This window comes from Corapipo altera, unplaced genomic scaffold (genome assembly GCF_003945725.1).
Source record: "Corapipo altera isolate COAL_440 unplaced genomic scaffold, ASM394572v1 44, whole genome shotgun sequence".
Taxonomy (NCBI): Eukaryota; Metazoa; Chordata; class Aves; order Passeriformes; family Pipridae; genus Corapipo; species Corapipo altera.
The window spans coordinates 7,204,443-7,219,901 of NW_020884880.1; the positions used below are offsets into that span (position 1 = coordinate 7,204,443).

General features: G+C 34.3%; 1 protein-coding gene across 10 annotated transcripts in view; it reads right to left on the reverse strand.

Annotated features, from left to right (window-relative positions):
* The window catches only part of DGKB (diacylglycerol kinase beta), a 387,634-nt gene that overhangs the window by 196,939 nt on the left and 175,236 nt on the right, over positions 1-15,459 (reverse strand). For all 10 annotated transcript variants that reach the window (XM_027639264.1, XM_027639265.1, XM_027639266.1 and 7 more), the window contains 3 exons: positions 15,106-15,222; positions 10,630-10,703; positions 3,673-3,747 (listed from right to left, as the gene is read on the reverse strand). In XM_027639264.1, coding sequence (XP_027495065.1) covers positions 3,673-3,747; positions 10,630-10,703; positions 15,106-15,222 — 266 coding nt within the window. The remainder of the gene's footprint in view (positions 1-3,672; positions 3,748-10,629; positions 10,704-15,105; positions 15,223-15,459) is intronic.

The window sequence follows — 15,459 nt, forward strand, 5'->3', positions numbered from 1 at the left end:
TAACAGACTTTAGGGAACAGGGGCCTTTTCAGAGGGACAAAGCCTTTGTGAAACACTGACCTCCCTACAGAGTCCTGTGGGTCTGTGGCTCGACTGCTATTCATCCCACTATTATTTACCTCTCTGTGAGGTGAACAATAACTGAATTTCAGATTCTTCAAGATCATTAAATCCACAGTAACAGTTGTTGTCAGAAGTAGAAGACTCCTATTGAGATATAACAACCAAACAGGGAAACTCTTTTCATGGCTAAAAACACAGGTGCTAGGCACAAATTACACAATGCATCAGCCCAGCAATTTTCACATCACTGTGTTAACTGTAGCAGCCTGTGACTGTGGAGTATCTTTTATGCCTGTGTTCAGCTGCAGAGCTTATAGGGTTTCTCCAGCTCACTCATATTTCTCTACTCCCAATTAAATGTGTAAAATGTGTAAAACATTAATTATTATACACATGTTTAAAGAGTACTGTTACCCTTTGGCCTAGAGCTCCTTGATTTTCAGGCCTCGCAGCAGGTCAGTCTCTATTGCAAGAAAGGAAACAGTGCCAGAGTCACTGCTATGAGGTTTATTTGCATCATGGACATATTTTTATATAGACCATGTACATGAGTCTTGACATAAACTGCTCCAAAGACCTTAGCTTAGGCATACAAAGAAGCTACAGGAAATGTCTTTGCTGCTGTTCCTGCACTTCTCCAAGTACAGTCCCATCTATCATGAAAGTAGGCAACATCCACTTCATTAACTGCACATTCAGATAGTGATACTAAAATTCATTGTCAACTTGTTCAAAATATTTTTCTGTTGACCTGCTACATACCAGTATATCTATTAAAAAAAAACACATTATAACTGGGTTGGGTGGGACTTTTTTGTGGTTTTTGTTTGGGGGTTTTTGGAGGGGTTTTTTGTTGCTGTTGTTGTTTTGGGTTTTGGAGCCCCTTATTCCAACACATTTCCATGAAAGATCATGGTTATCCCACTGCAGAGAAAGAATGACAGGCACAGCAATTGAGCTGTTCAAAAAAACCCCAAAAACAACCCCCCAAAAAACACGCCAAAAAACCCATCAGTTTCACAGCCCCCCTAAGATTTACAATTTTATTAGTCTCCTAGTTATCTTTCTCCCTGCTTTCCAAACAGAAGACACTTAGATTTTTGACAGAAATGAACTGGAAATATCAACTCATGTTAGCCACAGATGTTTGGAGCTCAAGTTAGAAAACTTGTGAACGTTATCTTCTAGGTTGATTACAGCAGCCCATGAGAAAAATACCATCAAAAATTAAAAACATTAACTTATGGGTTAAAGCAGACAGCCTGGGTCTACCAAAAAAATGCAAATTCTGCCTACTGTAAACATTCTCTAGGTTGAGTAAACATATCTGAAAATGGTATTCGAAAGAAAAAAAATTCTCAAAATAGACTCCATTAAAATGTATTACAATAATCATAAATGTTTTAAAATAAATATATGTTGTGTTTATCCCTTTCTACTAAATAACTAAGTAGAATGAGGAATACACTTTAGCTTTTCCCTCTGCTGTACAATATCCAACTCTGTTACATTTTGATCTAAATGACACATATGACAACATTAAATAAACGTAATATTTTGATTGACAATTCAGCATAACTGGCATTATAGAGATGGATGAGTAAGTGGACAGATGGATGGATGGGCAGGTTTTATTAGGTAATACAGCCCTTGCAGAAAAAGAAACAAGTACTGGTAAGTGAAATACCAGAGTATATTCAACTTCTCACTTAAGGGACAAATTATGTGCAGCCTACATAGTATTGCCAGGGGCAAGAAGTGATGGCAGGAGATAAACTGGAAATTTAGCATTATTCATTTCTGTGGAATGAATAAAAAATATACCAAAACAAGCAGTGTCTGTTTAAAAATTAATTAGAAATTTCTTCAAAGTGACTGAACTAAAACTATTTCGATTCCTAATAGGAAGAGAAATTGAAAATATTTTCTAAAAAACACTGTCGTGGTTCAAAAGACTAATGTTTAAATTGCTTCAGTGCAAGGTTTCAGCTTGAACTTAACACTGCCCTCTTGTGCCTCTGTCTTAAAATACATTTTCCTTCACATGGGAAGATACATAAAAATGAAGTCACTAATGGACAGAAATGCAGCCAGATCTTTTTTAAGTTCAATGAAATAAGATGAACTGGAACAACAATATTTCAGTTGTTTTAAAAATCATCATCTCAATCTTTAACATGGCATCTCTATTACTGTATGCAAAACAATATTGGTTACTGGTTTTGTCTCAGTTAATTTTAGTCTACTAATTCTTTGGACTAAGACTACTTAAATTTTCCATATGTGTTAAGACTAGTATAAAAACAACAAATATAATTTGATTAATAAAAACAGCACTCAGGTAGCATTCAGGTACGAGATACTTGCAGGCATGAAAGAAATCATGCATGTCATTATTTCCATTTTTTGAGCTGGTTTTGCAGCATTCAGCAGTTTGAACCTTGGCCACACTGTAGTGCAAGATATCCTAACTTCTAAAAGGATTGAGCCAAATATGCTTTTCACTTTCGTCAACGCTATACACATCTCAAGTCTAACACAATAAATAGAGAGCTGATTGTTTAAAGAAAGAATATTTGTATTTTTGGCCTTAAACCCAGTACTGGCAGAAACTGCCAGAGCATACTCTTTCCATTAATATATATGTTTTATGAAATAAAACTTTGCAAGGCACAAAACATGTACGTTTCCACATTTATCTTCTTTTCCTCCAACAGAAAAAAAGTCTAAACAAATAAAAATATATATCAGAAAAGTATTTGAACAATATAATGTCAGCGAACTTATACCTCCTAATATCCTTCTGTGACTCTTTTGACTGATGTAAAATTTCATATATCAGCGACATAACTAAATAACATCCAATACATACAAAATGATACAGATGTTCAGTGCTGCTCTATCTCTTTTCTTCTACCAAAGCAGCCACTGCTTAAAAGAGAGACAATATCAGGTGGCAAAGGTTTGTATTTGATACACTGTAATTCTCCTGTCTTCATATGAATGCAAATTAGGAAGACTCATGGAGAAAGCAGGTTAGTGAGTGACTGCAATGTCAGCTGGTTCAGAGAACGCTTCAGTCCCCGACAGCATAACCCAGCCTGGCCAGTCATTTCCTAACCACCGTATTACCAAAATTCTGTAATTCATAAGGAGTGTGCAGCCACTGTAACTTGAAACAACAATCCATCTCTGACATGTACAAGAATAGATATATATGTACACCATGTATATATATTACAGACACATGTATGTGCACTTATGTGTCTGTGTAAAAGAACTGGATGTGCTGCAGGTCAGTCTTTGAGGATGCTTGATAATTATAACACAGAAGTAACTCCCACAGGAACTCAGGTTGCTGATTTAGCAGAAATAGAATGAAATTTATCCCACAGTTTTTACAGAGTACTGCATGGTTTTCAGTAAAACATATGAGATGTAGCTTTATTTGAAGATGTAAACAAATAATACCTATACATTTCTGCAGCCATTCAGAGATCTGCAGTGTTGATACATTCCAAACATGCTATATGTACTTCAGTCTGTTCATTTGATTATGTAGCATTTTATTAAATGAGTTCCTGGTAATAATATTAACTGTAGACTTACCCTGGCATTGGTCCATTTCCAGAAAGACTATAAACTTGACGAGGATTTAAAAGGTACTGAAATTTTCTATAAATTCTGAGGAGGTAAAAGATACAAGGAGAAAATATTTACTTACATGTTTCGAATTTTTTTTTAAACCTATCAAATGAAAGAATTAAAGAAGTTAACACATATTATAATTATTTGAACTGCAGGATCTCATTGACACAAAAAAAATCAAATAATTGAACACAGCAATTATAATTCATATATAGAGTGTATTTTGGGGCATAAAGTTGAGACAGAAGTGCTACAAGGTATCTAAAATTCAAATACTGCATATAGATAGAAAAAATAGGATAAGGAGGTATAATGACACAAGAAAAGGTGAGTCAAAAAGTGAATTGATTCCTATTAAAGTAACTCCATGGCCAAGGAGAGATTTCTTCCTGAAATTTATTGCTAACACTAAATTACAAGTATAATTAATTGCAAAAGCAAATTGGTTTTGCCACCCAACAAAAATGTCCCCATAGAATGAACAACATTCTGAGAAAGCAAGGCTATGGTCAACTACACTTCCTCAGGATTACATTTAAATGGAAAGAAAATAAAAAAGATTTGAAACCACTTTTTAACTTAAATTACACATATTTGAAAATTATCTGAATAATAGGAAGTATCTATTGATACAGTACAAAAAATATTGTCCTATCCCATAAGGGACTCTCTTTGCTGTCTCACCCTCAGCAAATATTTCCTCAAAACTGTAATTTTAGAAATTTGAGGTTATTTGTCCTAAAAGTATAATGGACATTTTGTTTCTTCATTACAAATATTAGAAATGTAATTTCCTACATTGACTATAATGTGGTAGCTGATTCACTTCTTACAAAGAAACAAGTAAGCACACAAGAGCTGGAGCTCAGAATGAATAAATATATACCTGAGATCTATGGCAATAGTTTAAATTTTAAACCCCTCTGTCTTGCCTTTAATTTTAATGTCTCTATCCTTAAGCTAATTAATATTTAAATGTTTTTAAGAAAGCATTAATTTTTCCACTGAAATATTTCTTCCTTTCAATTTAATGACTTAAATAAAATAGAAGCAAACTAAGAGCTGAATTTTAGGTTAAAATGTCCACATTTTCAAATACAGCACAATAAAACTGTCTAGACACAATCTATGTGCACATTGAGGGATTTTTGTTTTATATTATTTTCTTAAGAGCAATGCATAATTTATCAGTCTAGGTGGAAGACAAGTATGTAAAAATACTGAATACAAACAAATTCATAATTATCACTAATATTGCCAAATCGGAACATTTTCTTAACTTCTGAATTATTTAGTGATATCAGCTTCTTCACAAAGCATTTTATTAAAGTACACTCACACAACCTACTGCTGATGCCATTCCTGACAGAAAAAGTCAATATCCTTGCTAGTTTCATTTAGCAAGGATGCATCATTGTCAATGGCTATGATGATGATTAAATCAGACCTTTGACAATGGATTTACAAAACAATATATATATTTCCATTTGCAGCATATTACCAATGTAAAAGGAGAGTTTTCTAGTTAGTATGTGTAATTTGCTTCTCAGAGATGTATAGGATTTAACCTGGACAAAGGTGCTGGTAATTCAATTTGTGTATCTGATCATAAGTTCATGAACAGTATTGCTATGAGGTCCCAAAGATTTAAGAGTTATTTGCCTCAAGTTTGGTGCTACAAAACATACTAGCCAGTACCTACACTCACAATACTATTGTCAGGTAACAGTGAAATGCTATAAAAGCCTTCTTAATAAAGAGGGTGCCAAGTTTCTCTACTCAAAACCCAGAAGTCCAACTGCAATAATGAAGAGATTACACTGAATCATACTTGACTACCATTCACAGGTACTAGCTGAACATCAATTCCACCTAATCACTCTATAATGGCACGCTGCAAATGACACCTCAAGCTTTAAGTTATTATAATTCATTTATGTATTCTAGTCTGTGTAAAATTAATAAATTGATGGTTTGGTTCCATTCATACATTCTACCAAAAAAAAGAGGAAGACACCATCTATAAATGTTTGCCTTCACAGTAAACTGTAACTAGACCTACAGGGTGCCATGAGCAACCCCAGGAAATGGACATTAATTGAGGGTTTACATCTACAGTACCAAACAACCTACTGAAACTGAGATGGCTCCCCATGTCTTGCTTCCACATGTAAGGAGGGAATTGGATGTGGTTTCATGTGACTAGATATTTGTGCTGACAAGGCCATGAGGTGGTGTGACGGGAAATGGCCCAAAAGACATTTTTGTGATGGAGTGCATTTTAATGAACAAAGACGGTTCATGAAATTACCACTTGTCAACAAACAGTTGTGCTTCTGTAACCACTTTTAGGGTTATTCTGTGATCTGAAAAACTAGATAGATTCAATTTAAAACACAAATCCTCGGAAAAGTGTCTTCATTGTCATTTTTCCCTTCACTAAAATCATGCCCATGATCTCATATAAACCTCAAAATATTCCACACTAGCATAACTGAGGAGGCAGAAAATTACATCAAGAGTGGCCAAAGGGGCTGGGATTATCAGCTTTTAACAGCCCTGTTGCTGAAGAAAATACTCTCGAGTGCACCTTGGGCTGAGTTAGACTGAGCTGTCTTCTGATGTGGCAATTCAAAACTGGCATGAAGTTGTCTACACTGCGTAAAAAGCTGACCATTGGAGTAACTTGTGCCACAACTGGGGGATTCAGTCATCCAGGGGCTGACTATTCAAGATGTGGTCACTATAGGCTTACTTTAACCCTAAATTCAGAGAAGAAAGAAGCCAAGGACTCCTCCCCAAAATTAAAAGAATACTAGTGATCTGTTCTCACAGACATACAAAGTTTGAAAAAGATAATTTGAAACTGCTTTTACATTTTGTCTCAATGCTAAATGAAAGCTCAGAAAGCCAGATTAACCAGAGGGTGGGAGGGAAGACCTACTATCAACCAAAGTTATTTGAAAACAGCAAAGGTTAAAGATATCATCAACCTGTGCTGCACAGACACTGAATGTGGAGTCAGCAGGAAACATCAGTGTACGGAAGTTGATCTACAGTGCATCCAACCGCACATTTGTCAAGGAAACAATTGTTTAAACTCACCTGCTGGTCAGGCAAATAAACTGGAAAAGTGGGAAGTGGAAATCAAAGTAATGAGTATGGCAAAACAACAGCATGATTTAGAAGGACTCTTATGTGAGAAACATTACCCTTAACAACGGTCTTTAGATGCACTATATATTCTTTGTACATTCCTTCTGTTGAAAGAAACTATTTTGTCAGTGATGTACTAAATATATACGTTCTATTCACAGATTATTGAAAATTGTTGCCTTGATTAGTCAGATTGTAAGTGCAGACATCCTGCATTGATAGGATGAAATGCATGTCCTGCCATTTTTTTCATGCACAATCATGTACAATCACTGAAAACATGTTACAGTTTGATATAGCCTGAGGAACACACTTGACCGTGTTTGATGAACTCCTGTCCAATCTCATGCTCGGTTAAAACCTATTTCTGGTAAGTGAAAGGCCTAAACTATTCAACTTCAATTCTATTTTTCTACTTTCTTCTTAATAAACATTGACTTATATTTTTGTTATATTGTAAACATATGTATTGTCTATTGAACAAAATAATTTAAGTCCAAATCACTGTAAATAAAGTTTTGTTTCACGTGATGGGCAATAAATGTTAACCTCTCAGTCAAGAAGAAAGTATAAATGGGTTATTGTTATAGTTCTTTGTTTTGCAAATATATCTGAAAGTCATACCATTAGTCTTTAAAACAGAAACCTATTCAGGAATAACTTGTTATTTATCACTACACATTCTGCAAAACTCTCACTTTCTAATGGAATCAAAGTTTTAAAATTTATTGATAAGGTAATTAGATATGGTTGTACAGAACGTACTTTTTGTTTTCTGAATGCCTTTTTTCCTCATATCCATTTGTTTGCCACCATAACTGTTCCAACATTCAAAAACTAAAACTAAAGTACCTAACTTTTTTTACCTTAAAGTGATCCTCAGTTCTTTTCCTTTGCATTTGAGAGATTACGAAAAAAATTACAAAATAAAAAAGGAAATGGTAGAGTATTACTGTGGGAGTGTATTTACTCAACTGGTTATCACATGGATGCATACACTCTCTCCAAGTCTAAGGGCAATGAAATGGGCTGGGTTACCATATGGCAAGGCATAAAATCTCATACAGGGAACTGTGGGAACACTAGAGTCTTGACAGTCTGCAATAACCTTTCTGTGTTCAATGAAAGTCAATTAGAAATCATAACTTTATTCATCATGATCTCTCAAATACAGAAAATCGTAAGACAGAAGAATAGCTTTTGTTAAAAGACTGCCTTAATCCAAATGAGTCAAAAAAATGAAATTTTCTCATCTACAAAAATTAGAAGGTTGTGGGCTGGGTTTGTTTTATTTTTTTGCTTTCACTACTGTGGAAATCTTACTTTTGTTACAGCTTATCCCCTACTCCTAGCCTCTCAATACCTTACCAAATTACGGAATTGCTATAATCAAAAAACCTGACTTCTATTATCATAACTGTGCACTTTGCAAAGTAATTTATGTCTTCAAATGTCCTGTGATTTTACTTTCCACAACATATAACTGGCACAAAATTGGAAGGTAGGAAAAATATAGGATTCCTCTCTTTCTGGTTAAAGCAGAGAAAAGTAAAAAAGTTAAAATATTATCGTTCCCTGAGAAAGTTGTCATCCCTTAGATTAAATATTTAAACGAATATGCACTCCTAACATCTTCATTTTATAATTTTGTTACTGGTATTGATATGAAACATTAACACCTAAAAGACAGGGGGGAACCCCCTTCTCACTAAATAGTACATTTGTGGACTTTTTTAACCTTTTTGAATCTGCCTTTAGATTTAACCATGAGATAATATCTCCTGCTGGTGAATGACCTGAGATATGTTTACATGACTATGCAGTTGACCTTTAGATGTGCTTCCCTTAACACAAATATTGAGCACGACCTCGACACATTAGTATGCAATTTAACATATTGGGGGGGGGGTGTGTGGGGGGGGGGGTGTGCAGTATCAAAGCCACTTTAAGAGGTTCTTATATTTTACTATACTCAGCTGCTGATGCCTGCCCTCATACTGTACACTTCATTGTGTAATGACACTTGTAGATAATGGTGTTAGTAAATGAAGTGTGCATAAGGCATTCATCTTTAAAATTCAAATAATTCCTGTGACCTGTTTGGCCTCAGTAACAGTTTCATTGACATAACCTGTGAAGTGTTAGACTGTAATACATGAATGGGAATAGGAGCCTGGGATGGAGATCAGGTTTTAAACTTGCTTTTACCCTGGAGAACATCTAACATTAAATGACATCCCTCATGCACTAAGCCCATTCAGATAGTAACACTTGAGACCAATTATGAGCTGGGAACTGAAAGCTGTGAAACAGCATTTGATTAAATTGTTTCTAGGCTATAACTAACTATGTAAGTGCAGCTCTCTAACCTGCCTCTCACTTACATAATTGCAGACTGGATCTCTGATCTACTCATTTCATGTAAGTACTATAAAAGAGTCAAACTGAGTGCTAGTGCAGACTACCTTCCACAATATCCCTAACTGCACAGCAGACTAGAGCTACCTCACACCGCTACTGTGTCTAAAACATGAATGCTCAGGATGGCTCACAGTTTTGTTTTGATTGCAAAGCCATGTTCTTGAAACATTTAGAATTAATCTTTTAGATCATTAACTGTCTTTGACACGCCTAGTTGAGATCTAGGTATACCACTCCAGGGATTACATAGTCAGCTCTCAAATGATAACCTGTTCTCTCAGAAGAATACCTTTTTGTTTAAATGCTCTTCAGCTCTGAGAATTACCCTAACATCTACTCTGCAGGATTTTGTCACTTTTGACAGCTTACTTTTAGGGCCTCTTATGGGGACAAGCTAGGGAAAGCTGACCCACTTGTAGTTTACTTTCTTGGTTCCAAGCTTTAGAATCCCACTGGATCCCTCCTATTTTGCTTTGGGTTACCCATATCACCCGCTATCCACAGGTGTCATCTTTAGCCGTAATCTTTTTCAAGACTTGAAAGTTACAGCACCAACATGGTAAGCTAGGCTATAAAAATTTAGGGATTTATGTAATTATTAAAAATGGCCATATTGTTAGCATTTGTGATTCTAAAACACACTCAGGAAAAACTATTTAGGGGGTAACTAATGCAGCATTCCTCCCTGAGTTTGATGGACTGAGTAGGAGGAAAATGCTCCTGACTTTATCATGTCTCCAATACAGTAACACTTAAAGTAATAAACTAGACATTTTGAATTTAAATGAATGTAATTACTGACATATGTAAAGTTATTATGTCTCTTAAGTTTGTGGGACTGGACTTTAATACTTTAACCAGATTGTTAGAATGCTTACCCTCTAAGAAAATCAAAAGATTTCTTTGTAGGAAAACTTATGGAGAGGCATGAGAGGCTCTACTACTACATGTTTAAAAAGTAAGTCATACATTAGAAAATGGAATACCATTTCTAATTTAAATTACTGGCCTGTCTGTAAAATCATTACATAGATTAAAAGAAAACTGTCAGCAATTCAAAGTTTCAATGCAAGATATAACATCTCACATCTTCATGCAAATCCCACAAACCCATGCACTGAATATAGCTACTTTCAATTTGAAACAAAACTGTTCTATAGACCTAATTCTAGTTTGTAACTGCGGAATTTATTACTACAGGGATATAGGATGTTCAAATGTGAGGCATAACAGTATAAAAAGTCAAATTTTTTTCTCATGTACGAACTTTTAAAATTCTCTCACAGAGATTAGAATAAAGAAAGAGAGGGGGAAAAAAAGAAAAAAAGAAAAAAACCTTACCTTTCTCCTTGTTTCCCACCACTTTTAGGATTGACAAAAACTAAAAGTGGATGAGTGCCTGGAACTGGAGTGATCTAAAAGAAGGGAATAACACAGCCACTCATTAATGCTGTGTGTTGCATTCATTTTTTCCTATAGTAGACAGAAAACAAAAAGCTTAATGCAAACTCTATGTTATGCTATGTAATCCAGCTGGAAGCAATACTGTAATTCGCAATAATTCTCACTTCATTAATTTGTCAAAACTTGCAAGTGACTTCTCTTTTAATGCTATGTGTTTTACAGCTGTGGTACCATTAAAACCCATAATTCCACTGTAATATTGATATATATATATACATATATATATGTATATGTTTCATTTAAAGTTTTCTTCTCTACTGATGGATGTAAGACAGGCATGACTTATTCTGACAGTAATTTCCTATGGAAAAAAGCTATGAAGAAATTGTATTTTGGACTGAGAAATGACACTCTACTATGAAGGTCAAATATAGCTATATGGAATTTTAAATTTGACAGAATAATTTTTATTTTTTTTTAAATTACAGAAACCTGCAGTATTTGATAAGACATGAAATCACACACTTTCTAAAATGTGGCAACCATAACAATAAAGAGTTCCTCTAAATGCCTGAGAAAGCTAAACATAAAAAACACAGGAGAAACCATGTAGAAGGGTAAGCCTGAAGAAAAGAATGTTGAGGAGGATATACTGCAGGAGACAACTATTTCTAACAATTCTTTTTTTAATTCCTTTGTGCAGGGAAACTTTTACACATTCATATTAATATTTAGCTTTACAAAATAACACCTTCCTTCTAAGCAATAGTGTTATTCTATTTTTTCGACACTCTGATATGTGTGTTCACTGCGTTTACTTCACAGACTTGAACATAAAAAAATTACATCTCTCTCTAATACCTCTTTTTAAACCATTCAACTAGACTACTCATATTAAAAATTATCACTTTTAGACATAAATCAACTCCAGAATGTTTGAAAGTATATTAAGAGTTCAAAGTCAACACCTCCAAAGTCATGCACTAACAACTTCAGGGATGAAACTTAGACCGTCTCTGTTTCAAAATGATACATTGAAAGGCCTTGCTCCAAATCCTTACTCATAACTCCTGAAATAACAAAATCTCTTCAGCTGAAGATTTCATAAAATGCAATTTAAGGCAGAACCTGAGAAACTTTATAGCTAAGAAGTCTTACAGGCATCCTATAGACATAGGCATATAATCCTACAGGCATCTAAAAGCACTTTTCTTTTAGTAGGAATTGTTAAGCACTAGTGTGTCAACTCCACTCATGATTTCACAAACAATAGAATCAAATTTGTTCCAATACATACAAAAAATAATGGAAAACTCCACAAACCCAGTGGAATTAAACTTGGTATAAAACCAACTCAGTATCACCTTCTGGCACAGTAAAGTGCTGCATGTTGAAACATACATCAAATTGCAGAATACAGTGAAGTTTGTCATATATTTAATTTTTATCTACTCTTTTAATCAATTTTAGTTATTTAGCCAATTCCCATGATGTTTGTTCCTGTGAACTAAGTGTAAACCAATGGTGCTCATTGTGACAGAGATGGAATACCTACTGAAATCCCTTAGGACGCAGGTTAATTAATGAGACTCATCCTAAGGTTATACATGATCTATTACTTCCTCTAATTAGAAATAATAATCCTGATCATTATGCTGGTTAGCTAGAAAGAAGCAAGATGAATGTGCTTAACTATGATTAATTGTCTTTTAGTCGTGCAGACCTCCACTGCCACTAAGTTATCTGCTCACTGCTGTCTGATGGAAAGAAGGTTTGGCCTTGATACTTTTCTCAACAAAAGCTAAATGATGGACTTATTTCTATTTTAAATCTTTTATTTCAAGACTCAACCATATTATTACAAGCAGAAGATTCTGAATCATCAAAAAACCCAAAAAAACTAATAACTAGTGTGTATTCCACTCGGTTTTGTAACTAATTTTTTGTAACTAATTGTAACTAATTTTTTACAGATTTTCCAAATTACTTTTCCAGATAACATATAGTATTTTTATATAATAAAAATACAACTAAAGATTTAGACTAAATTGGTGAACATTGTCAAGCCTTAATCTAGCATGATTTAAAGGCAATCTCCATGAAGTTATAGGACAAGTGACTTAGAGTAAAAAGAAAAAGAAATAAGCAGTGGACCGTTTATATATACTTTCTCCCGTATTGAAAACAGAGGTCTAACAGGAGTAGTACGAAGATCTATGTTACCTTGGGAACTTAAATCATAAACAAATGCAATTAACACACTGATCAAGTTTTATGAAAACTATCCTTGCTTACTGAAAATCATTGCAATGAGACCATGCCAGCTGAATCAGAGTATTAGAGTAGCATGCCAGATATGGGAGAATTAGAGTACTACACTTTGATTGGATACAGAATTTTTTTCTCCAAACCATCTTTAGGAAAAATGCTAACATTAATTACGAATGATATTTATGGCACCTTATATCTTTGTGAAAATAGTTGCAAAATGATACAATCTGTGAGTGAAAAAAAACCTAACATTCTCATTGATCCATCCTTTCACTATGGTATCCTTCAAGATCCACTCAGCCCTCACAATAATTAGGTCTTAATATTATTACCAATCAAAAATGTAGTATTTGAGGTTAAGATGAATTCCTGTTACTCAAAATCAATTTAATCCAACAGAGAAAAACAAAGACCGTGGTATAATCAGCAAATTAGGTCCATCACTAATTATTCACAGAATTATTTCTAATGTTATCACCATGATTACCAATACTGTATCATGTACTACATTACAAATGTCTCATAACAAAAAAATACCCAGCACTTCAAAAACCACCTCAAATCCATTCAATAATAATTCTACCATCTTAGTCTGCACTCTCTTTTTCTCCATCTCAAGCATAACAAATAAAAGCAACGATGAATCCTAGGCTTTCGATTCATCATGGAGAGAGAATATAGAACATAAGTTTTGGATCACACTGACAAACTTATAGAAAGTCTTGTGACCTAATTACCTTAAAGGAGAACATTTAATAATTTAAGGTTGTGTGTGCAAGAGTTAGTCATGCTAGGAGTTGCTGTTTTGAACAGACCAAGTACTATATCCCAGGCACTGCATAACATGAGCGGAAAACAGACACTTGAAAAAGAGCTGAAAATAAACTCTGCCCATAAGTAAAGATGTTTCTCTATCCAGAACAGTTTGGTTCAATGGAATTGCGTGTATATCACCCAAAAGTTAGAACACTCCATGTATTTTCTTTAGCACCAATTTATTAGTCACACTGTGCCTGATTAGAACTTGAGCTTTCTGTCAATTAATACTCTGGTCTTTTTGCTCCATGGTTTGGCACAGACAATCTGGATGGCAATGAAGTCTGTGAGAATGATAAGTACAGGAAGAGAATCTTGAAAGCAATAGATATGATTGCTGTAATGTCCTACTACACCATCAATGGAGAAGCCATGTGATTGCATAGGTTTTAGGGTTTGTTTTTTGGGTTTGGAGTTAGTTTGGGTTTTTTTTCTTTTCCTTATGTTGTCATAACGAGAATGTTTCACTAACCTAAAACAACGAAACAATAAAATAAGCTTTCCTATACTGACACAATAAGTTATATCTTGAAATAATTATGATGCATAAAGCAATTTATATATGGTAAGACAATCTTTTCACTGAAGCTCAACATATCAAAAGGTAGAAATAACAGACAACTACATATATTAAATTATTATCACATTGTTATCATGATGATAATTTAATTCCTGAGGAAATCAAGCAGCAGCACCATGCATGTGAACACTAATTTCACTCAAAACTACTCTTAGTAGTACTCAGAAGTTCAGGCAGAACTTCTGGCATTCTTTTAAGTCACTGCCCTAAAATAGCTTATTACACACACACAAGTTTTTCTTTCAAGCATAAAACCTTCCATTTTTATTACAGATATTGCTAGTAACAAAAACACTTTGCTTCTCTCCACTGTTATTGCCAATATGCCAAATACACTACTTAGAAATACCTACACAAATTACACACTTGAAGTTTACTCTATCTACTAATTAACAGGTCCAAATGAGAAAAGTGAACAGTTATCAAGACATAGATTCATAAAGTAAATTTACACAACACTGTACAACAGATACCAAAACAAACTAGTTCAGCTTCATCCTACAGTAGAAGTGATTTAGTCTTCCCTACCCCTTAATTTCTTAGGAAATCCTAACACTGACATGAGAAGCAAATTTGCACCACCAGATTCCTGAATCAATGGAAGAATTTACCTACGGCATTTTTAAAATATGTAAAAGTAAAATATTAGACGAATGAATGTATATTTCACTTTAAAGATTTCTCAGTCTATCATTGTCTTCATACCTACAAGCATCTGCTTAAAATTAAAATAACAATAATCACACCTGAAGACCTTGTCCATCTACAGTGACAGAATTTGCTCTTTGCATTTTGCTCCGTTCTCCCAGTTTGTTCATTTGCTGGGGGCAACTCTTTTCTTTTTTCACTGTTGCCTGTCTTTCCTTGAAAAAAGAAGAGAAAAGGAAAAAACTGAACATTTTAACACATTATATATACAACTGTATTTTATACAACTGTAATTGAGACTGGACCTCCACACAGTTGCTTTTTGACTAGCGAGTAATGTCAGATTCTGCTTTAATGAAAATGAGATCCCAGTCAAGTTAATACACAATGTTTGGCCACTTCACATAATATCCATCTATGTGCCTGGACATTTTATAATGACTAGGCAATAG